General features: G+C 50.0%; 2 protein-coding genes across 4 annotated transcripts in view; both read right to left on the bottom strand.

Annotated features, from left to right (window-relative positions):
• Positions 1 to 99: 99 nt before the first annotated feature.
• SH3D21 (SH3 domain containing 21) lies at positions 100 to 13,174 on the bottom strand. The gene is made up of 16 exons (XM_077753191.1): positions 13,097 to 13,174; positions 12,790 to 12,947; positions 12,648 to 12,711; positions 12,276 to 12,394; positions 11,930 to 12,020; positions 11,702 to 11,757; positions 11,567 to 11,612; positions 11,316 to 11,416; positions 11,108 to 11,194; positions 10,909 to 10,951; positions 2,087 to 2,180; positions 1,932 to 1,993; positions 1,716 to 1,810; positions 695 to 1,557; positions 546 to 609; positions 100 to 111 (listed from the first exon to the last, which is right to left on the bottom strand). The coding sequence occupies exons 1-16, from the start codon at positions 13,098 to 13,100 to the stop codon at positions 100 to 102; spliced, it is 1,959 nt and encodes a 652-aa protein (XP_077609317.1). The 5' UTR covers positions 13,101 to 13,174.
• Positions 13,175 to 14,268: 1,094 nt separating this feature from the next.
• The window catches only part of THRAP3 (thyroid hormone receptor associated protein 3), a 63,628-nt gene continuing 54,927 nt past the window's right edge, over positions 14,269 to 22,969 (bottom strand). For all 3 annotated transcript variants that reach the window (XM_077753118.1, XM_077753120.1, XM_077753119.1), the window contains 4 exons: positions 21,274 to 21,461; positions 18,453 to 18,648; positions 17,888 to 18,031; positions 14,269 to 15,868 (listed from right to left, as the gene is read on the bottom strand). In XM_077753118.1, the coding sequence (XP_077609244.1) occupies positions 15,647 to 15,868; positions 17,888 to 18,031; positions 18,453 to 18,648; positions 21,274 to 21,461 (750 nt within the window). In that variant the 3' untranslated portion in view covers positions 14,269 to 15,646. The remainder of the gene's footprint in view (positions 15,869 to 17,887; positions 18,032 to 18,452; positions 18,649 to 21,273; positions 21,462 to 22,969) is intronic.

The following is a 22,969-nucleotide window of genomic DNA, read 5'->3' as shown; positions in this document are numbered from 1 at the left end:
GTGCGGGGAGGCGGGGCCCAGGGTTGAGACCCCACTCGACTTTTACCAGGCTGACCATCTCCATCTACCCACCCAACACCTCGGCACACATGCTTGCATTCAGTTCGCAGACTGCAAAAACACACACTCCACCACCTCACCGCCTCACGCGCAAAGAACAAGTTATCACTCGCATTCTTTCCTCACAGATGCATTCCTCACCGCCGAAGGCCTGGGCACACTTTGCCCCTGTCCCTACAAATGCTCTGCAATCTGCATCATTGCAGTCGCACGCGCACGTCCGCACACACACCAGGCCCCAGGACCCCCGACCTTGACGCCAAGGCACTGTCAGCCCCAATGTTAATCATGTGTGCCTGAGCTGGGCTATGGAGTTCGTGTCTGAGCAGAGGTACGTTCCAGTGAGTCCAGTGGGGCCAACTGGGAGGGGTCAGGGCTCGAAAGCTGGCCCGCCCTGCTCCTCCTCTGGCGCACAGCTGGATTCCGGAATCCGGGCCCGCGGGCAGGGTCCGACCCCGCCTGGGCCCCTCNCGCACCCCACCCACCTCCAGCAACAGGCGCTTCTCCTTCTCGCTCTTCAGTTCCTCCCAGATGTCGGTCAGCTTCCTCCTGCGGACCGAGACCGAGGGGAAGGGGTGGGCTGGGCAGTCTTAGAGCCCCCGCCTCCCTCCCTGCCCTCCCTCTCCCCACTTACTCCAGCTGCACCCCCATCTGCTCCAGCGACCTTCTTAAAGACTCCACCTCGTCCTGTAGCCTCATTATATCGCCTCTGTCACTTCTGCTGCCCGTGAGATTTTGCGGGATCGGGGAAAGCAGGGTGGGAGTCTCTTGGGGGTCTGGAGTCGACTTGATAGGATGAGTATTCTTTTGAACTGCAGCTACCTCTTTGGGGAACTCCTCTTTTAGGGGCACCTCCTCTTTAGGGGGCGCCGCCTCCTTCTGGGTAGCCTCAGGCTGCCCTGGGGCCTCCTGGGCAGGCATGGACTCTGGCTGGGACTCACACTGGAATGGGGGGCCTTCCCTCTGATCCAGAGAGTGTGTCCTCATGCAGAGGTCAGGCTCCTTTAGCATATGGACCTCTTGGGATTGAGCCTCATTGGCCGCAAGAGACTTGAACTTCAGCAGGGCTTGCTCCGGAGAGAAGTCATGGAGCTGAGTGTTATCTCTGGCGCAGGTCTCTTCAGAGAGCGCCTGCTCAGGGGTCAAGACCTTCTCTAGGGTGGGGGCCTCGTCCCCAGGCGGGGCCATCTTTGGGCCAGGGGCTTCATCCTCAGGTGGGACGTCCAGGGCAGGGACTTCATCCACAGAAATCATGTTGTCTGGGCTGGGAGCCTTGTCCAGAGTCAGGCTCTCCTCTGGGGTGGGGTTCTCTGGGGTGGGGCCCTTGAACTCCAGAGTCAAGGCCTCCTCTGAGATGGGGACCTTCTCTGGAGTCAGGGTTTCCTCTGGAGTGGAGGCCTTATCTGGAGACAGAGTCTTCTCCGGGCTGGGGGGCTTGTCCAGAGTGGGGGTCTTATTCACAGGGGAGGCCTTTGCTAGGCTGCTCTGCAATTCCTCCTGTGGTGATGGGGGCGAGGTTCCAGCTGAGGGATGGGTACCTGGACAGTTTGAGTCAGGTCCCCCTCGGCCTGGGATCCTTCCCCCATGTACACCACACCCCTGGAAACCAGGCCCTGCCCAGCAGTCCCGCTCTCCTGCGTCTGGGGGCCTCTTACCTGACTGGTGGCAGAGCGCCGCTGGGAAGCCTGGGTTTTCGATCCCTTTCTACCAGGGTGGCCTGGACCCCTGCTGAGGAAGCTGCCACTGGAGCCTATGAGAGCAGAACCTCAGGGGGGCAGGCTCCTCCCACTCTGGGTCTTTCCCCATCTGTCCTTCAGCACAAACCCCCTTCCTTGCCCCACCCCCAATGGAGGGGGGTCTGCGAGGCCTACCTGAGTCGCGGGAGAGGCGGGAGAGGCGCTTCTGACCATCTCCAATGGGTGTCTGAGGTGGCCTGGAACAGACCACCATCAGACCAGGAGGTGGGGGGCAGGGAGCAGCATTTCCTTTGTGCCCTCCTCCCCGCACCCCTACCCTGGCTCCTTACTTGGCTTTGCTGGACCCAGTGGAGGCTGTCACCAGCTTCTTGACTGTAGGGAGGGCTGCTTTGGGCATCATCGTTTTTGGTTCCTTAATAGGAGCTGTGAGGGAAGAAGGGAGTGTGGCAGCCATTCACTCCCTCATCCATTCATCTAACGGTTGGTGGCCCTGTCCTGTGCACAGGGGACTAGGGACAGGAGATGAACATTTGACTCTGCCTCCTCAGAACTTGGGGGGAGCCTACCACCCTCATGCCACGTGGGCACGGGGAACCAGGGGAGAAACCTGAAGGGGCATCAGGCTTAGAAGACAGTTGTCAGGGAAGGCTTTGGAGGGGACATGCTTTCATTTCCTGCCCATTTTTTATCCATACTTTTCTTTTTCTTTCCTTTTTTTTTTTTTAAGTAATCTCTGTACCCAACATGGGGCTCAAACTCACAACCCCAAAATCAAGAGTTGCACGTTCTACTGACTGAGCCGGCCAGGCGCCCCGATCCGTGCGTCTCCAAGACCTGTCTCCTGCTCAGTGCCCATGGCTGTCCCCCTGGGTCAGACGACATCCTTTTCTTGGATCACAGCAATCGCCCAATCCAGCCCACCCTCTCTAGAACGTCTCTGTCTTCTCTATCTCACTTACCCCTAAGAGACCTCACCCAGTTTGATGAATTCAATTAGCAACAAGCAGCCAATGACTCCCACGTTTTCATCTCTAGCCCCTGAGCTACAGATTCATATCCAGCTGCCCTCTCTGTTTCCAGCTGGGGAGCTAAGTGGCATCATACACTGAACGTACCCCAAACTGAGCTCTGACTTCTCATCCTCCAAACCCACCTCTTTTCAGTGTCCCCTCACACACTTGCCCACTTGCTCAGATGACAAAATGCGTCATTGCTGACCTCTTTCATTCCCTTGTGCTGCACAACCAAACCAGCAGCACATCCCGACTGCTCTACCTTCAAAACATCCTGAATTCAATCACTTGTCACCACGTCTGCCCCTAGCGCTCCAGACCCAGACATCAACCATCTTCACCCAGACCACGGCAGCAGCCACCACCCTGCACTCTGGCTTGCGCTCCCCCTGCCTGCAGCACCTTCCCACAGCAGAGTGAGCTCAGGTTCCGACGCCTGGGCGGCTCAGTCGGGTAAGCATCGGACTTTGGTTCAGGTCACGATCTAATGTTTCCTGAGTTCGAGTCCCGCATTGGGTGAGCCCTGCTTCTCTCTCTCTGTCCCCTATAGGATACTTTGTCTCTCCCTCACTCTCTTTCTGCCCCTCAATCACTTGCATACCCCCCTCAAAAAAAATTAGCTCAGTTTCTAGTGGGGAAGCAGACATAAGCAAAAGTAGAATATGCAATGTGTTAGAGAGTTATTAGGTAATACTGAGGAAGAATAAGCAGAGGAATGTCAATTTTATTTATTATTTTATTTATTTAGTTTGAGAGAGAGAGAGCATGAGCAGGGGAGGGGCAGAGAGGGAGAGGGAGAGGGAGAGAGAGAGAATCCCAAACAGTCTCTGCACTGTCGGCGTAGAGGCTGATGTGGGGCTTGAACCCACGAACCATGAGAGCATGACCTGAGCTGAAACCAAAGGTCAGATTATTAGCGGACTGAGCCATCCAGATGCCCCAAGAATGTCCATTTTAAATGTGGTGGTCGGAGAAGGCCACACTGATGTCATGAAGGTGACATCAGTGTGAACACACACACAGTGACATTCATATTCATGGACACACGACCAGCCACTCTGGCACATGAACACATGCTGGTATTTAGTCACACACGCAGTGTCACACACAGGTACATGCACAAACCCCAACATTGTGCAGAGTGGGTTAGAGCACGGGTCCTGTAGCCAGACACCAGGCTTTGACGTCCTGCTCCGTTACGTGCCGGCTGTGTGAAAACTGGGCTACGTAACTTAACCTCTCTGCGCCCCACTATCTCGTCCATCCAGTATACATGCGGTAGGGTTATTGTGAGCTTTGGAGGACTTCATTCACCTGAGGCGCTTAGAAGAGTATTTGGCTTACAGTCAAAGCTCAGTAAATGTCAACTTTGACTTCAGTTCCTCGTACTTTGGCTGATTAGGTGCTTAGTAGGGCCCTCCCACTGGAGAGCAATTATAGGCTCCTTTGGGGCACCTGGGTGGCTCAGTTGGTTGAGCGTCCGACTTCAGCTCAGGTCACGATCTCATGATGTGTGGGTTTGAGCCCCGTGTCGGACTCTGTGCTGACAGCTCAGAGCCTGGAGCCTACTTCAGATGCTGTCTCCCTCTCTCTCTCTGCCCCTCCCCCTCACACTCGGTCTCTCTCTCTCTCTCTCTCAAAAATTAAAAAAAAAAAAAAACATTTAAAAATTTTAAAAAAAGATAAAATTGAGGCACTGGTGGAACCCAAAGAGGTGGGGGGGGGATCCATTAGAAAGGAGGGACCTGAGGCCAGAAAGGTAGGGGGAAGGCAGCACTGCTGTGACTATGGAGCCTGCGCCTGTGATGAGCAGATACCCCAGGGTGTCTCCCCAGGATGTGGGTGCCCCCACGCACCCCAAGTTTGGTAGCTAGGCAGCAGTGAGCCCTTTCTTCTAGAAGGCTGAAGTGATCTCTACTGGTTGGTGCCCTGTAGCTACTGGTGGAAGTAGAAGCAAGTCCTGTCTGGAGGAAACCTTCCCCTAACGAGGCATACAGAACTCACTCGGGTTGGGATCGAGTCATGAGCTCACACACGAAGATCATAAAACACACGAGAAAGCGAGCCCCCGGGAATGGGCATCAGCGGCCACACCACACAGCAGATACTGGGGTTGTCGGAGAACATAGTCATGCAACACGCGCACGAAACAAAGGGATCATCAGGAATAAACAGGCAAATGTGGGAGGGCGGGGAAAGAAAACTGAAACCGCCAGAGATGCAAAACAGCGTTCTTGAAATAAATCCAACGCAATATAGGTTAAATAGCAGACTCAACCCAAACAGCTGGGAGATCTGGTAAAACGGGAAGCACAGTGAGACAAGGAACAGAAAATCTGCGAGCAGGGGTAAAGGAGCAGGTAATGACAGGGGTCTGAGTGCGGCCGAATGAAGGGGCAGACAAATCGTCGCTCGAAAGCAACTAGAAAGCTGGACAAAACCACCATTTCCGTGCCCTGGAAATGGACCAAAGGCATGAGGTGATCTGAGAAGCATTTATGCTTGATGGCGTCCTTGCCCACGACCGCACCCGTCCCTGTCCCCTGCCTCTGCGGCGTCGGCAGGCTGCCACGGTTGGCAGCTTCAAGGCCATGATGGAAGGGAGGTCACTCGATTTGGGGTGAAACCTGGGACTTGGCCCTGGTTTCGTAGATACAACACCAAAAGCACAAATAACCAAAGAAAAATAGGGAAGTGAGACTTCATCAAGTTGTAAAACCTTTGTGTATTAAAAGGTACCATTAAGAAAGTACAAAGAGGGGCGCCAGGGTGGCTCAGTCGGTTAAGCGTCTGACTTCAGCTCAGGTCATGATCTCACGGTTCGTGGGTTCGAGCCCCGTGTTGAGCCCCGTGCTGACAGCTCAGAGCCTGGATCCTATCTTTGGATTCTGTGTCTCCCTCTCTCTGACCCTTCCCTGCTCTCTCTCTCTCTCTCTCAAAAATAAAACATTAAAAAAAAAAAAGAAAGTACGAAGAAAGCCAACAGGATGGGAAAAAATATGTGCAAAGTATGTGTCCGATAAGGGACTTCGCTCAAGATACCTATAAACCCCACAGGTTGGGGCAGCTGGATGGCTCTGTAGGTTAAGCATCTGACTCTTGATCTCAGCTCAGAACATGATCTCACAGTTGTGAGATCGAGCCCTGGGTTGGGCTCCATGCTGAGCGTGGCGCCTGCTTGGGCTTCTCTCTGTCTCTGCCCCTACCCACCTCTCTCTCAAAATAAAAAAATAAACATTAAAAAATATAAAACTTCTATAAGGCAAATAACCCAACTAAAAAATGGGCAAAGGATCCAAACAGACATTCCTCTGAGAGAAGATATATAAATTGTCAGTAAACATATGAAAAGACAGTCAACATCTAACATGGCAGAGAGAGGTAGAGCAGAACCATAATGAGACACCACGTCACGCCGACTAGGATGATCATCATAAAAAGGACAGTGACAAGTACTGGGGAGGATGTGGAGAAAGTAGGACCCTCGTGCCCTGCTGGTGGGAACAGAAAGTGGGACTAGCGGGAACAGAAAGTGGCAAACAGTCTGACCGTTCTTCCCCACGCTGAACACAGAGCTATCACAGCACCCGGAAATCACTGTCCTAGGCATACACCCAAGAGAAATGGAAAGACGGCAACACAAAAACTAGTACACAAATGCCGGGGCCCCCAAAAGTAAAAACCACCTCAGTGTCCACCAGCGAACGCGTGGATGAAACGTGGTACATTCACAGAACGGGATATATCGGGCAACTAAAAGGAATGCAGTACAGCACAAACCAGGAAAATGGATGAACCTTGAAAATAAAAGGTACGATAGAAAAGGTGTCTTTTAAGTAGTTGAATATATGAACAAGTCTTGATGAGACTGAACAAGGAAAAAGAGGAAAAACTGATTAGAAATGAAAACAAAGACTAAGTGCAGATACAGATTATAAGGGAATATTATGACTTTATGCAAACAACTAGAAAATATTGGTAAAATGGATAATTACAAGTATAAGTCATTGAAACAGATTTAAGAATTTTAGCCAGATTTTTGGTCAGCCATCATTACCCAGGGACCAGGGGATAGAACGCTGTCTGTGCAAGGCTCCTAAAATGCAAGATTTTCTCCCACCTGAGTTCCAAGGTTCAAGCCATTTGAACAGCAGTTAAGCGTCCAACTTCACCTCGGGTCATGATCTCACGGTTTGTGGGTTCAAGCCCCGCGTCAGGCTCCATGCTGACAGCTCAGAGCCTGAAGCCTGCTTTGGATTCTGTGTCTCCTTCTCTCTCTGCCCTTCCCCCACTGGCCCTCTGTCTCTCTCAAAATCCCTCTCAAAAATAAAAAAAAATTAAAAAAAAACAGAGATGATGTCATACTCTCTTAGGGCCCTAACCCAATGACTGCTGTTCTTATCAGAAGAGGAAAATTTGGACACAGACACACTGTGCAGAAGACAATGTGAAGACAGGCAGAGAACAGTGATAGACAGATCTAGAAGCAAAGGACTGCCACAGCTGCCAGAAGAATCTAAGAGGCAAGGAAAGATGCTTCCCCTAGAATCTTCACAGAAAGGGGCACCTGGCTGGCTCAGTCTGTGGAACGTGCAACTCTTGATCTTGGGGTTGTGAGTTCAAATCCCACATTGGGTGTAGAGATTACTTAAAAATAGAAATATTTTTTAAAAAATAGAATCTTCACAGAAAACATGGCCATGCCAAATCTTGATTTCAATTTCTATCTCCCAGAACTGTGGGAGATTAAATTTCTGTCGTTTCAAGCCAAACAAAACATAACAAAGAAGGAAAGGAAAGGATTTTAGCCAAACTTCCCTATAACTATTAAAGGAAATTGAAGTAGTTTAAAATCTTCCCATAATAGAGAAAAAAAAGGGCCAGATGCATTTACAGGCAAGTTTTACCAAGTCTCAAGGAATGATGATTTCTATCTTTAAAAAAAAAATCGTTTTAAAGTAAACCCCCAATGTAGGGCTTGAATCACAACTCCAAGATTGACTTGCCTGCTCTACTGACTGAACTGGCCAGGAGCCCACACGATGATTCCCGTCTTATAGAAGATCTACCAGATAATTAAAAAACAAAATGTATACCCCTTAACCCATTCATGGGGCCAGTGTAATAGTCATAATCAGATGAGGAAATAAAAATAAATGCAAAAATCTTAAGAAAAATTGGGATAGCATCCCAACAATGTAAGAAATGATAAAACCATAACCAGTTTGGGGGCGCCTGGGTGGCTCAGATGGTTAAGTGTCCAACTTCCGCATAAGTCATGATATCACAGTTCATGAGTTTGAGCCCCGCGACAGGCTCTGTGCCGGCAGCTCAGAGCCTGGAGCCTGCTTTGGATTCTATGTCTCCCTCTCTCTCTGCCCCACCCCTGCTCACCCTCTGTCTCTCTCAAAAATAAACAAACATTAAAAAAAAAAACGACCAATTTGAATTTATCCCAAGAATGCAAGAGCAGCTTAACATGAGAACATTCTACAAATGTCATGTATCACATTGGCAGATTAAAGGAGAAAACCCAGAGGATCATTTTAAAACATTCATATAAATAATCTGAAAAAACTCAACACATACTTTTTTTATTAAAATAATTTTTTATGCTTATTTATTTTTGAGAGAGAGACAGAGTGTGAGCGGGGGAGGAGCAGAGAGAGAGGGAGACACAGAATCTGAAGCAGGCTCCAGCTCTGAGCTGTCAGCACAGAGCCCAACACAGGGCTCAAACTCACGAACCGTGAGATCCTGATCGGAGCCAAAGTGGATGTTCAACAGACCAAGCCACCCAGGTGACCCTCAACACATACTCTTGATAAAAATTCTAAATAAACTAGAAATAGAAAAGATCTTTCTTAGCTTGACAAAAAACTATCTAGGAAAAGCTCTAAGTATCGTTGTTAAAGGAGAAAAGTTGGAAACATTCCACTTAAAATCAGAACATGGTAATGATGTTCAACATAACCACTTTTATTCAATAGTGTATTGAGCTGCTAGCCACTATAGAAAAATGAGAAAATAAAATGAAAAGACATAGGAGTAGAAAAGATAGAGCAAAATTGTCATTAGTGACAGATGACATGATTGTCTTCACAGAAAACTTACTAGGAATCCACAGATAAACTATGAGAAATAATAAGAGTTTAGCACCGTGGCTGGCTATAAAATCAATATACAAAAATCAAAGCATTTCTATATTCCTGAAATAAACAGAAGGATATCTAATCTTTTTAAAAGTACAATTAAAAATCTGGGTTATTCAGAAATAAATTTTATAAAAGCTGAGTAAAAATCACATGCAGAAAATAATAAATGATGCTGGAGCAACTCCTTGCCCATATGGAAAAAGCTATAAATGGGTCACTCATTAAAAATCAATGCCACAGAGATGAAGGCACTTACAAACAAAAAGCAATGCTTCAAAGGTTTTAAAGAAACATAAATGAGGGGTGGCTGGATGGCTCAGTTGGTTAAGCGTCCGACTTTGGCTCAGGTCATGATCTCAAGGTTCATGAGTTCGAGCCCCACATCAGGCTCTTTGCTAACAGCGCAAAGCCTGCTGGGGACCATTTCTTTCCCCCTCTCTCTGCCCCTTTCCCACTCACACTTTTTCTCTCTCTCTCTCTCTCAAAATAAATACAATAAGCTTAAAAAAAAGAAATATCGGGGCGCTTGGGGGACTCAGTTGGGCGTCCAACTTCAGCTCAGGTCATAATCTCGCAGTCCAGTCTGTGGGTTTGAACCCCATGTTGGGCTCTGTGTTGACGGCTAAGAGCCTGGAGCCTGCTTCAGATTCTGTGTCTCCCTCTCTCTCTCTCTCTCTCTCTTTGTCCCTCCCCCACTCACACTCTGTCTCTCTCTCTGTCAAAAATAAATAAACATTTAAAAAATATATGTTAAAAAAATTATATGTATAAATGACGGTTTTTCTGAACTTGGAGCAGGAAGGATTTCTTAGACAAGGAAAAACCTGCTAACCATTAAAGACTGATGTTTGCATTAAAATTAAGAACTCCTGCTCATCAAAGAACGGCATTATACAAAAAGAGACAACAAACCACAATGAGAGAAAACATTTGTGAGGCATATAACCCGCAAAAGACAGTTTATATAATGAACTCTAGCTAATTAGAACTAACCAGGAAAATAAAAGCAAATTAAGTCCACAAGGAGATGCTCTTTTTTACCTACTGGATTCACACACACACAAAAGTAAAATCTGATAATCCCTCTGTTGAAGAGGGTTTGTATTAACAGGATCTCATATACCAACAGTGGAATGTTAAAGTGTACAATCGCTTTGAAATCCAAAACGACTTTATGTCATAAAAGTTGAACATTGACGCACCCTATAATCTAGAAGTGCCTGTCCTACATTTATATCCTAGAGAAATGATTGTACCTGCCCGCCAGAACACAGGCTCAGGAATGCTCATGGCCACCCTGTTTGTTGTAACAAAAACTAGAAATAATGAAAGAGATCAGATACATACATAAACTGTGGTAAAGGCCCTGCAAGGAATATTATACAGCAGAGAAAAATTCGTGAATTTGCATCTACATCAACACAGATTAATCTTAGAAACATTATGTTGATTGGAAACCACAACTCCCAGACAACTATAAACAAGATATCATTTTTTATCAAGCTCAAAACAAGTAAAATTAATTAAGCAATACAGGGGCGCCTGGGTGGCTCAGTCGGTTAAGCGTCCGGCTTCGGCTCAGGTCAGGATCTCAGGGTTCTTGAGTTCGAGTCCCATGTCAGGCTCTGTGCTGATGGCTCGGAGCCTAGAGCCTTCTTTGCACTCTGTGCCTCCCTTCTCTCTCTGCCCCTCCCCTGCTCACACTCTATGTGTGTGTGTGTGTCTCTCTCCCAAAAATAAACATAAAAATTTTTAAAATAAAATAAATTAAGCAATACATTATTTAGGCACAGACATAGATACAGAGGTAACCCCTAAGGGGCTATAATTAATACTGAGCCACTGGAGAGCTATGGGTGTTTATGGGCAACTAAACTGGTTAGTTAGTTAGTTAGTTAGTTAGTTTAGTTGCCCATAAACAACGGAGAGCAAAATCCACAGAGAGCAAAATCCACCCAAACCCCATGCTTCCTGGGCACCCACCTGACTCCCGAGATGCCACTTTCCGTGGGATCAGCTTCTTGATCTGTGAGGAAGGAAATTATCAGAATCTGAAGAAAAGTCCCCACGTTTCTAGGTTCACCCTCATTTAGGGGTGACCTAAATGTCCACTGAACACAACCCCCAACTTCGTCCAGAGCAGCCTGCCCCCCACCACCTGAGTGCCTGGCTCCATACTCACTGGGGGTGGGGGGAGCACAAAGTTGTCTGGGAAGAGTCCTCTTCTGCCTTGAGACTCTCCTTCCCACCAGCCTTTATCCTCTGTGGTCTGGGAGAGCAAGACGCCATGGGGAGGTGAGCCAGAGCCCCAAGCTCCTTCCTTCCAGGGTGCCCGCGCTTCTCCGCGCACACCGTTCAGGGCCGCCTCCCCTGTCCTGTGCCTTTCATACCTTCCTCAGTACTTTCACCTCGTCTCCCCTCCGCAGCGCCAACTCATCTGGGGCCTCGGGCTGGTAGTCGAACAGCACCCTGTAGATCTCAGGGCGGGGTACTGAGGGGAGGTCAGTCCACTGAAGCCAACTCCTCTCCCCAGATCAGTCACCCGCTCCCTCCCACATCAGCCTAGTTGGGGTTCCCCCTTCCCCAAGTCAAGATGGCTCTCGGGAGGGGGTTCCGAGGAACCCTTTGGCTGGGTGCTCACCTGTCCGCAGGTAGTCTGGAGGGCTCTCATAGGTCAGGTTGCTCAGCTAATGGAGGAGGGAGAGGGAGGAAGCAGCTGAGCCTCCACCTCCCCAGTAGGAACTCACCACTTCTGTGCCCACCGCACCCAGTTTACCTTGGGAGGCCGCTGGGGACCGGGGCTGACTGAAGGCATGTCTGGGTTCCCAAGGCCTGGTGGGGACAGTGAGGTTAGGGGCCTTGCTAATTCAGTTTAGATCATGGGAGAGGTCAAAGGGGTCAGAGGGTCAGGTTGTGTGGATCACAGGCTCGGGCCACTGGGAGGGTCACTGGAGATTGCAGTCTGGTCACAGGGGTTCTCAGGGTCACAGGGCGCAGGTCTCACTTGGGGGCCCACTGTCCAGCAACTCCACAAAGTTGGATGGGAAGGCTCCCAGCTGCCCGTTCTTCTTTCCCAGCCACCAGCCGTCCTCAATCTGGGGAGGAGGAGGACGCAGGACCATCTGGTTCTGCCCCAAGGGTCTCTCGAGAATTCTTCCCCCCTTTTTTCTGCCCCGATTCTGCCCGATGCCCACCTCCTCCTTCGCTCCCTCACTTTCCCATTCCTGCGCCCCTCACCATCCCCATCGCCCACACCCTCACTTCACACATCTCCCCGGGACCCACTCCAGCACCTCCAGCACCTCCAGCACCTGCGTCCAAAGCCTCTCATCATCACCTCGTCCCCTCACCTCCTTTATCACTTCCACAATCTCCCCAGCTTGCAGCTTCAGCTCGTCCGCCTGCTCCGGGCTGTAGTTGAAGTTCACCTTGCACCATCTTTGGGGGCCCCGAGATTTGGCGGGGCGACCTCAGGTCGGACCAGAGAGAGAGAGGCCTCTGGAACTGTGCGCCCCAGTTCACTGAGCTGGGAGAGGGGCGGGTCAGGAGCTCCCTAGCAGGCGCTCCAGGCCTCGCCCTAAGGCGGAGCATTGTACCCAAGAACCAATCACAGGCCGCAGAAGGCCGAGTGGCCCCGCCCAGAGCCGCGCCCGTCACGCCCCGCTAGGGGTGGCCGCAGCCGCGCAGGCCCCGCGCACCCGCCCACCCGGCCGGGCGCTTACTTCCGCGGCGCGCGCAGCGCGGTCTCGGCGCCTCTCCGGCGCCGCGCAGAGCCTCGGGGATCTCCTGGAAATGAGGACACGGAGACGTGGGGGCTCTCAGCTCCCGGAGGCGAGCTCCACCCGATCTGCGGCCCGGCCTCACCTGCACCAAGCGCTCGGGGAAGAGGCCACAACGACCCCGTAGCTCTCCGCGCAGCCAGCCCCGTGCGGGCCCCTCACACACCTGCCGGACCACGTCCCCGGGCGCCAGATTCAGTTCGTCCTCCTTCTGCGCGCGGCATCCGGCCAGGACCAGCACCTCTGCGGGTGGAGGACCGGGCGGGGGTCTCAGAATGGCCGGTCCGGGCACACTGGCTTAGGCGAGAATCCCGGGCTCCGCGTGGAGGACAGCGGGAGAGCGGGTCGGTTGGTGTGGGCCATTTCCGCCACCCAAAACCCTCCGCACATACCCATAGCTTCCGGGTCGCGCTCCAGAGCCGGCCGCTGGGAGGACAGTGCTGTCCCGCAGGCAGGAGTTATGGGCCCAGGTAGGGTGGGTGGGACGAGCTGCGAGGTTGTGAAGCGAAGGAGGCGGAGAAGCTAGCCGATAGGTCGGGCCCAGGGTGCTGGGAGTGGGTGTGGGAGAGGGGGCGGCCCGGCCCAGCAGGCTCGGCCCCCAACCCAGGGATGAGGACGAGGACTCCAGGGTCTCTGGCCAGTGCTGGGGCCACAGCTCCCCCACGTGCTTACCCAGACCTAGTCACTTAAATTCCAGTCTAGCCGCCTCTACTCCCTCTGGCAGCGTAGGCCCTGGGGCTCCCACCCACCGTTCGCACAGAGCCTTCCCTGGCCTACCTTCTCCCCGCTGGCAAACTTTGAGGAGCAGGGGAAGAGGTGGGAGAGGCGCATACCAGGGTGGGGCCGCCAACGGGCTGCAACTGCTCTGAAGCAGGCCCCGGGTGGCAGGGGCGGCTGCTCTAGTGCACACAAAGCTTTAACTAGCATACTCTGAATCTCTGCTGTCCCTGGACCGACCGTTACCCCCACAGCCCCACTCCCAGGCCAAAGGAGGGCAAAGACCCCAGTTTCCCGCCACCCAGTTCCTTTGGCTTCATAAAACACCCCCAGATTCTCCTTGGGAAGGGGCAAGAAAAAAGGAACTTCAGGAGCTTTTAAAGCTCCTGCCCAGAGCCAAGCCCGGAGCTGGTAAGGGCTCGAGTTTAGGGCCAATCTGATGCCAGTCCCACAGGGGCTGGGCTTTCAGGTAATCTTTCTGCTCCTGGCGAACACGGAAGGCTGAACCTGTCATCGACAAGCCCTGACCTTTGCCCCACCACTTTGGAAGCCAAAGTCCTTGCCCTTAACACCACAGTGGAAAAAAAACCTGGTTCTCTTGGGATGTCCATGTTACAGGATGATGCAAAACCACTGGGGTGACGAGTTATTAGCCAGCGAAGGGTGGGAGTCTCCTCCCAGAACAACTGGTCATGGAGCTGATGAGACAGTGCAACAGTCTGGGCCCAGCCCTCAGAGACACGTTTTTGTCTTTCAGACTCCCTGAAGCTGCTGTGGCAAGTACCCAACCCCCCACACACACACCCCCAAACACACACACACTAAGGGTGACAATGACCAGAGTCCATTTACGTCTGCCTTCTTCATTTATTTTTTTATTTGCAGGAGGAGTTGAAACAAATTTTAAGGGTGTTTTCATTTTTTCCCCCTAAACATGAATCATTCAAGTAAAACCAACTTAACTATAGAAATGTAGCAAAGTAAGGGGAAAGAAGCACAACAACCCAAGAGGCAAAGGTTGGGGGTGGGGGGAAGAGGTGGGTGCAGTCCGCATATAACATATGCATAAATGCCATATGATTCACCTGCTCAGGACCGCCTCCCCAGAAGGCAAGCACAAGGACCCATTTTAAGAGGATGTTTTCCCCCCAAACATCCAAGAATGTTTCAACTTAAAGCTTAAGGTTAAAAGAAAAAAAAAAAGGAAAAGAAAAAGAAAAAACAAACCCCCACAAACCACCCAGCCATAACCACCTTCCTTAATCGATCATAGGAGTTTCTTTTCATTTTATAAAAAGATTAATAAAAAATATTGAAAAAATTATTTTCTCATCTTATATTTGTAAAGATAATAGAATTCAGAAGTTTCTTAGAAAACAGACCAGAAACTGCCGTCCAGTTTCCACCCCTGTTGCTGAGAGGGTCAGCAGGACTACAAAGTTTGGGATACTAGAGCTGCTGGTGGAGAATGGGATGCCCAGCCCAGAAGAAATCAGAAAATATTGGGGTGTGGGGGGACGTGGGGTATGGTTAGCAGCACACCATGGGATACATGGCTGTGCAGAAAAGGGGAACACAAGGTGGTCAGAAAGGCCTTGAACTCCTCCTCGACATACAAAACCGATTTTTACAAAGATCCAAGCAGTTTGGTCCCAAACTGAGGTGAACACTTCAATGTTTATTCACATGCTTTGTTTTCTCTTTGAAGAATCAAAGTTGCCCAAATTAAATCTTTCTGCTATGGTTACTACATATGCCTAAGGGGAAGGAAAAAAAAAAAAGGAAGAAGAAGGGTTTTTAAAATCAGGATAAGGGAGAAGAGATTGAAAACCAAATTAGTCCTCTTAGCTCCAAATGAAATTAAGAACAAAACTGTTGGTTTCTAATAGGGAACAAACCAAAATCCAGGTATCGCTCTCCCCTCCCTACCCCAGCCCCCACCCCGCACACCAACAACAAATGAGAAACACAGCTAAAGCCCAATGCGTTGTGTTCTGCTCCAGAGCTGGGCCCAACCCCCCAGGCCCCGCCTGTCCGGTGGGACACAGCGCCAGGGATGCTCCCAGGGATGCTCGATGCTCCGCGGTAGTAGGATTCTGCGTGGCTGGGGAGGTGGGGGGAAGGGCGGGATTTTCGCAATCTTGAGGCTTCTCGGTTTCGCTCCTCACCAGCCATCTTCCCAGCGCCCTCTCTCCCCTGGGCAGGGGCTCCCATCGCAGTGGCCCCTACTCAGTTGTGGGCTGTAAATTGTCCTTCTCTTCTCGGTTCTCTGTCCCACTCTCGTCGTCTTCAATCTCCCCTTCCTCCCCACTGAACTTGTCGTGGGCCCATTTGGGGCTGGTGCTGGATTTCCGGAACATGAACCGGCCTCGACCCCGGGGGAAGGCTCCTCGGCCCCGGCCCCGGCTCACCCACTTCTCGCTGCCTTCGCCTTCACGGTCGTCATGCTGAGAGGAAGGAAAACCACCATCAGCGCCAGAGTGAACAAGCATGGCACAGCCCTCTTCTCACCCAGATGTGACTCTCAAGCCAACCTATGCCCCATCCACCTTTTTTGTTCCTTTTCTGTCCTCAGCCCTGTCCCCTACTCCAAAAGTGCTACTGATTCAGATCCAAGCGAACCTTCCACTGTGTGCCTCAGGATTCTAAGGCAGCAGCCAGGGCATTTTAATGACGACGCTAAAACGCTCACTGAGCACTGAAAGACCTCCACACCCATGACCTCACTTACTCCTCACATCTACCCTCCTCTCATTATCGCCCGCCACCACGCAAACGAGGAAACGGGCTTAGGAACTTTAGGTGACTCCATGTTGTTTAATACACCATCTCTCAAAGGACAGGTCTGAGAAAGCCAATCACACCAAAACACCAAACTATGTCTGATCTGGGACATCAGGCAGCTACCAGAGAAGTGACACTCAGTAATACCTTGCTGGATGCTAGTGTTTCCCGGCCCTCCCCACCCACAGCCTAGAACAGGCAGCGAGAACAAGGGCAAATGACCTGGTCACGGTCTCAGACCTGTGAGTGGCAGGCAGGACCAGAACCCAGCCTCCCATCTTCTATCCCCCCTTTAATTTCATGCAAAAGGCAGTGTGGCCGAGCAGGAAAAAACCAGCTTGCATCTCAATCCTGCTCTGATGACCTCATGAGAGAGGAGGTGGCTCCAATAAAAGAATGAATGAGAAAGCATTTTGAAAACTAGAAGTTGTCGTTATCTCATGAATCCCAAACCATCACAATCAGGACCTCGGGCTCTGGACCTCGGGCTCCGGGGGTAAACTAAGGGCCAGTTGCTTCTTACCAGGCGGCTTGGTCAAAAGCCTAAACGCATGAGGCCGGCAAAGCTCTTACAGGCGGCAGCTGGAGATGGAGAAAGAAGGGCTCTAGACAGAATTTAATCCTTCCCCTATAGCAGTGCCACTCCAGCACGGATCCCGGGCCACGCCAGCTCCTCCCAGAGAGGGTCCAAGGGTCCTCTAGGAGTCTCCACTCAGCTCCCGGCAGCCCCAGAAAAGAGAAGGTGGCTGTACACAGCCACCTACAAAACCAGTCTCCTGGCTGTGCAGCTGACACTCCACACCAGCACCAGCCCATCTCGTGGGGGAGGAAGCCTTGCTGCAAGTTTTTCTGGGTTACAACACTCAGAGGCACGTGTGCTTGGACCTAGGCCTGCCAGTGATACAGCGAGGCCGAGAGAACTTTCTCACTGGCAAGGTAATTCAGCCTAGATGAGCCCCAACGTGAGGGAGGCAGGGAGAGCCCGGGAAGCGCCTGCTACCTCTGAGTGACAGGCGACTTAGATGAGAGGAGCCCAGTGACATTTCATTCTGGAGACAGCTCCCTCCCTCAAAAGGACCCTGTGCCATCTTTTCTACCTTGCACGAGGGAGGGAGAGTGCAACTGCAGACTCAGGAGAGGGTTAGGACTCCATCCCCCCTGAATAAAGACTGGAGAGAGGCTGAGGCTGGGTTAGCAAATAAAAAGCTCACAAATAGGGGCGTCTGGGTGGCTCAGTTGGTTAAAGTGTCTGACTCTAAACTTTGGCTCAGGTCATTCACAGTTCTTGAGTTCGAGCCCTGGGTCAGGCTCTGTGCTGGCTGTGCGGAGCCTGCTTGCGATTCTCTCTGCCCCTTCCCTGCACACACTCTCTCTCTCTCTCAAAATAAATAAGCTTAAAAAAAAAGAAAGCTCACAGACTAAAAAGGCCAGAGCATGCCTTCTTGTTCTTCCTAGAATCCATAAACCCCTTAAGACGACAGACACTTCTGGGGCCAGGACCAGCTCTCGAGAGAACGCCCATCTTGCCGGCACTGTGCTGTCCCTGAGTACACATCCCCCCGGTGCGATCCGCCTGCACACGTATTTAATCGCAGTTCTGGACAGACCAATCAAGGCCTCGGTATCAGCTACTGTGTGTGCCAAAGGCCCTCCGGCCCATCCTGGTCATCCCTGACACATACCAGGTAATACTTCTTGCTTTTGGGCGTGTACTCGGGGTCCCACTCCTCCTCGCGGGTTCTCTTTTGAAAATCGTTGTTGCTGTTGTTGTTGTTGTTACCAGAGTAGTTGCCTCTGCCCCAGCCTCTCCCTCTGGCTCGAAATTGCTGTGGCGTAAGTGGGGAAAAGGAACAAAGGACTCTGTCAGGAATGGAGAAAAACAACTCCCTGCCTTCTGTTCAAATCCTTTTCTGGTGGAGAACAGACAGCCGTCCTCTGGTCCATCTGCTGGTCAACGGGTTTCTAGCTCAAGTCTGGAGCCCATACAGAGGACCACGTGGCACAAGGCCCTCCCTACAGACCCAGCAGGAGTCAAGGTAAGGGAGGGAAATTATGAGGCCAGAAGCCCCAAGAGGCTTTCTAGGTAAATGATTATGAACAGAAACATAATAAAAAGAGAAAGCTTGAGGAAGAGGGGAACCACAGTTCTGGGATCTATAGATCAAGGACAACAAAACTAGTATTTGGATAAACAGAGAAGTGGGAGGAGCAGAGGCTCAGAGACAGGGAGAGCGGGCAGGATCTTACAAAGGTCCCTCGAGCTCTGCCTCCTCTTTCACTTGGACCCACGAAGTCTTTGGTCCCCAGTCTGGACTTGTCAAAGCCTGTGGTGCTCTCTTCCCTCTCCTCCGTCTCTTCGGTGTACTCCTCCGCCTTGTAGGAGTGGGATGACTGGGAGGAGGACGACGACGACCTGGACCGGTCTCGTGCTCTCCGGTGCTTCCTACAGAAACAAAAGAGCCAGGGATTTCAATCACTAAGCTCCAGGGCTGAGCCCTTGGCTGGGGCCTCCCTAGAAAGCAGCACAGGGCAATCAGGAACGTACCTACGATGAAGACACCGAGTAACCTCAAAACACCCAAGTCACCCACCCGGGGTACCTAGGCGGCCTCCTCTCAATTCTGTGGGTCATGTTCAGTGACGCGTCTATGTCTCAGCGTGTGACGAACATGGGACATACACACAAAGAGGAACAGAACACAGTCCACGGCCCCGGGTAATACGTTTGCATGAACTAGCAAAGCAGAAGGCTGCGAAGCAGAGCAGGCCATGATGTGTCTGGTGCTGGGACAGAGGGTTAATATATGACCATTTGTTTTGTGCTTTACTTACTTTTATTTCTCATCAGAAGAACACTACCGGCCTAACTCAGGCCTGTTCTAGAGCCTGAACAAACAATATGCCTCAACACTTTACAATGACATAGCAGGTGTGCAGTGAATGGTGGCTGTGATTATTCAGTATTATTTCTCCCACTTTACAGACCAGAGATTCAGGGTGATGGAGCTGAGCAGAACCGGGGTTCAAACCTAGCTCTAATTATACCACTACCCCCATGCCACCTCTCACTGAGCTCAAACAAGCTGAGTTATTAAGCACAGGATCTGGCAAAACTCTCCCCAGAGTTACTTCCCTCCCTTCCCTTCATCTAAGAGAAATTACAGACCAGGGCAAATGAGCTTACTACGATGAGTCACTGTCTATGTACTAGAAGTCGGTGCCAGCCCTGCCATGTGCTAATGGGGGTTACTGGCTGCCTTGAAGATGGCAGAAAGGCCAGGCTCCCAGGAGTCGAGGACACTTACAGGGAAACGCCAGCCAAGTGCCGGTAACCTACTGCTGCCCTCCACCCCATCCTCCTCCATCAGGCAAACAAAGCACCCTGCTCCCCCCCACTCACCACACTCCTTGACATCTGAGAAGCTCACAAGTTTAAATATTTAAATCCTAGCTCCTCCTTCTAGCATTTAGTCATAAATAGGTGAAATCTAAGTTATTGTCATAGGATTTTTGTAACTCAGACATGTAACTCTGACTCCTAGACATGAGTCCTATTTTAAGAGGTTTTAAAAACAAGACTCCAAAAGACCTCAGACTGGAATCCCAGCACCACTTTTGTTACTTGTGTGTGACCTTGGGTAAGTTGTTCTTCCTTCACACGAGAAACCATTTTTGTAAACTGAATTGTAAACTGAAGAGTGATATTTAACAAGATGAACCACCTTCTTGCCCCGATCACAAAACACTAGGGTTTCAAGATTACACAGCAAGTCAGAGGAAGAGGTGTGTGCTCCAGGAAAAGGAATCAGGATCAATAATCCAAACCCAACCCTGAAAAGTTTCGGGGTCCTGCCTCCTCTGTACCAGAAGCAGCGCGGAGACTGCTGTGCCACTACGCCCACCCCCCCGCTGAGGATAATCAGGTCCCTTTGTCAGGGGCCAACCCCTGAAAGAGCCAGGGCTCCCGACGCACAAGGAACACAGTAGAGGGAGAAAAAATGGAACAGAAGATTTGAGTTCTGATGTCAGCTGATAATTATGTCATTTGAGAAAAATCATTATGAGCTCAGGTTATCTTTCAAATGAACAAAATGGGTACCACACCAACTGCCCAACTTATCTCAAAAGATTATCATCAGAAAATGGATAATGAAAACGCTTGCCAGACAAAGTTCAGAAACCGCAAAAGTGGTGCTTCATGTGGGAAAGTGTAGGGCTTCAACTCTTCTACGTTTAATGAGACATGATTGAAAAGCCATGGAACTTTCACAGACGTAAACAGAAATGACAGGACTTTGGCATGAATGCTGCCCTATGAAGTTCAACAACGCTACCTTTGTTTAAAGAATATTTGGAACACCTTACTTGGAAGTGTCTGTCAAACTAGTTCTTAAAAGGCATCTAAGATCAACAATCTTGGGGCGCCTGCGTGGCTCAGTCGGTTAAGCATTCAACTTTTGATTTCGGCTCAGGGCATGATCTCACGCTTTGTGAGATAGAACCCCGAGAGCCCCGCATCGGGCTCTGTGCTGACAGCACTGAGACTGCTTGGGATTTTCTCTCTCTCTCTCTCCCCCTCAAAATAAACAAACATTAGGAAAAAAAGAAAAAGTTAATGTTCTTTAAAAAAAAACTAACCATCTTGTCCTATATCAAGTTTCACCCTATGTCTCTGACAACAGCGTTACTACAAAACCAACTTTGAGCCATTTCTAAAACGTAACTTCCCCATGAAAATTTGTGATGAAAAAGAATGTATCAAAGAAAATGTCTAAAATAACCCAAAAGGAATTCCCAACTGATTTTCCACTCCATCCCTAGAGCTAAACTAAACACCCATCTCCCAGGAGGCCTTCTTTGGACAAGGATCACACCCCTACTTGGATGCAGAGGTTCTGTTTTCAAGCCAGGAACCTTACTTGACAGTTACGTGATATAAAAGAAGAAACTGCTATCATTCTTAGCCCTAAACTAAACTCTGGCCTGGAAAGTCTGGTATATAGCCCAGAAGGAGCGGACAAGAGGCCCCACTCCGAAGTCTGAATGAGGTTAACAGGGGCTTACGTACTTCTGCTTCTTTGATCCTTTATGAGTTTTCTCTGTTTTCTCAGCTGATCTTTCCCTCGAGTGGCTTGAGTCTCGGGAATCCACTGACTCTCTTGATTTACCTCGTTTAAGATCTCTCTCCTTATGTTTTTTACGACGTTCAATATCAAGGCGGAGGTCAACAGGATCATCTTTGTATTTCCCCTCAGCCTGCCAAAAGAGAGATCAAGGTGAAGGTTTTGGGATTCAGGGCTGCCAAGTCAACCACCCCACAAACTGTGGTTTCCACTCCGATGGAGTGTTGCAGAGGAAACACTGGGAGTGTGAAGCACCTCACCCAAGCTTGGGAGGGATACAGGATGTCCCATAGAAGTCCCTTCCTGAGGGTCCCGCACAGAACCCAAACCAGTTTTCTGAAATAATGATGTCTACCTTCTGAAAATGCTAAACATCGATCTTGCCTTGTTTGCTCCCTCTGTGGGCCAGGAATGACTCGGGCTAGCCTACAAGCTGAGAAGGTCGAATTCCGCTTTAAGGGTGGCTGGTTAGGCTGGCTCAGGCCTACAGTCACCACCAAGAGTGGAAATGCCTGTGTCGTGTTGTCCTTCCCTACCTACACTGTGGCAGCCACCATGGGTTGATCCTCTCCTTGGAACTGGCCCTGAGCATGGAGCCCAACAACAGACCATGGGACACTTCGGCTGCCTTCCAAAACGCTTAGTTACACTGAGAAACAGCTTTAGAGAGGAAATATGAAAAACCGTAATGGAAAATTCATGAAGTGACAATACCAGGTCAGAATTCATTTTAAAAAAGAAAAAAGCAGCAACAGAAAAAGGAAAGCAAAACCCCGTTTTTGCTGACTTCCTAAGAAGCCGAAGCCCCAGGACACACGTGCCGCAGACAGAGCCGCAGCAGCATAAGCACTGTGCATCCCAAACCAGGGCGAAGGCTTGACAGCTCTTGGGACACTCAGAGCAAAAGGGCAAGGCAGATTCAGGGACATTAAGCACCAGGACTTGCCCCATGGGAAGTAAAACTTCTCTCAAAAAGGAAGAATTGGGCAGTTGACTCTTATTAACATTTCACTTAAACACACTACTAAGCTTTTTGTTGAAATAGTTTAAGTAGGTTTATTCTTATGTTGGTTTTTAAGAGGAAAGGAGGCCTCAGCATCCTCCAAAAACAAAAAACAAAACAAAACAAAAAAACAACAAGAAACACCAAAAGAAAAAAGGCAGCCGCTGCTCCCTGAGGCTGTGCACCCACAGCACCTCTATGGGGTTGGCTCAGTGAAGCCTCAAGGACCAGCTCTCTTCTGCTGTTTCAAAGCCTTGCATTTCACATGGTTAGTGCCGAGCTGNTGGGGGGGGGGGATATGGAGAAAAAGAATAGAGGGGGTAGGAGACAAGACACACTTGTGCCAGAGTGCCTCTCATCACATTCAACTACCAAGACAATTCTGTCCGGAAGACCTGAGGATTAATATCTTTAGAAAAGGTTTCAGCAGCACGGGAAATCTTTAGTTTTAAATTTTAACTGCATATGTCAATGAAGGTCAATAAATACTGAGACTTTAAAAAAAAAACAAAAAACCCAAACCTATTATTTCATAGTAAAAAGATTGCATACAAGCTTTAACTTCTTAAGAACCATGTTTGCGTGCACATCATTGCAAATGTAGCTGGGCTATCAAAATCATGTTTAGCTTTTAAAGT

Source organism: Crocuta crocuta, unplaced genomic scaffold (genome assembly GCF_008692635.1).
Source record: "Crocuta crocuta isolate KB4526 unplaced genomic scaffold, BGI_CrCroc_1.0 scaffold303, whole genome shotgun sequence".
In the NCBI taxonomy this organism is placed as follows: domain Eukaryota; kingdom Metazoa; phylum Chordata; class Mammalia; order Carnivora; family Hyaenidae; genus Crocuta; species Crocuta crocuta.
Note: the sequence above shows the minus strand (reverse complement) of the source record. Positions and strands in the feature narration are given on the sequence as shown.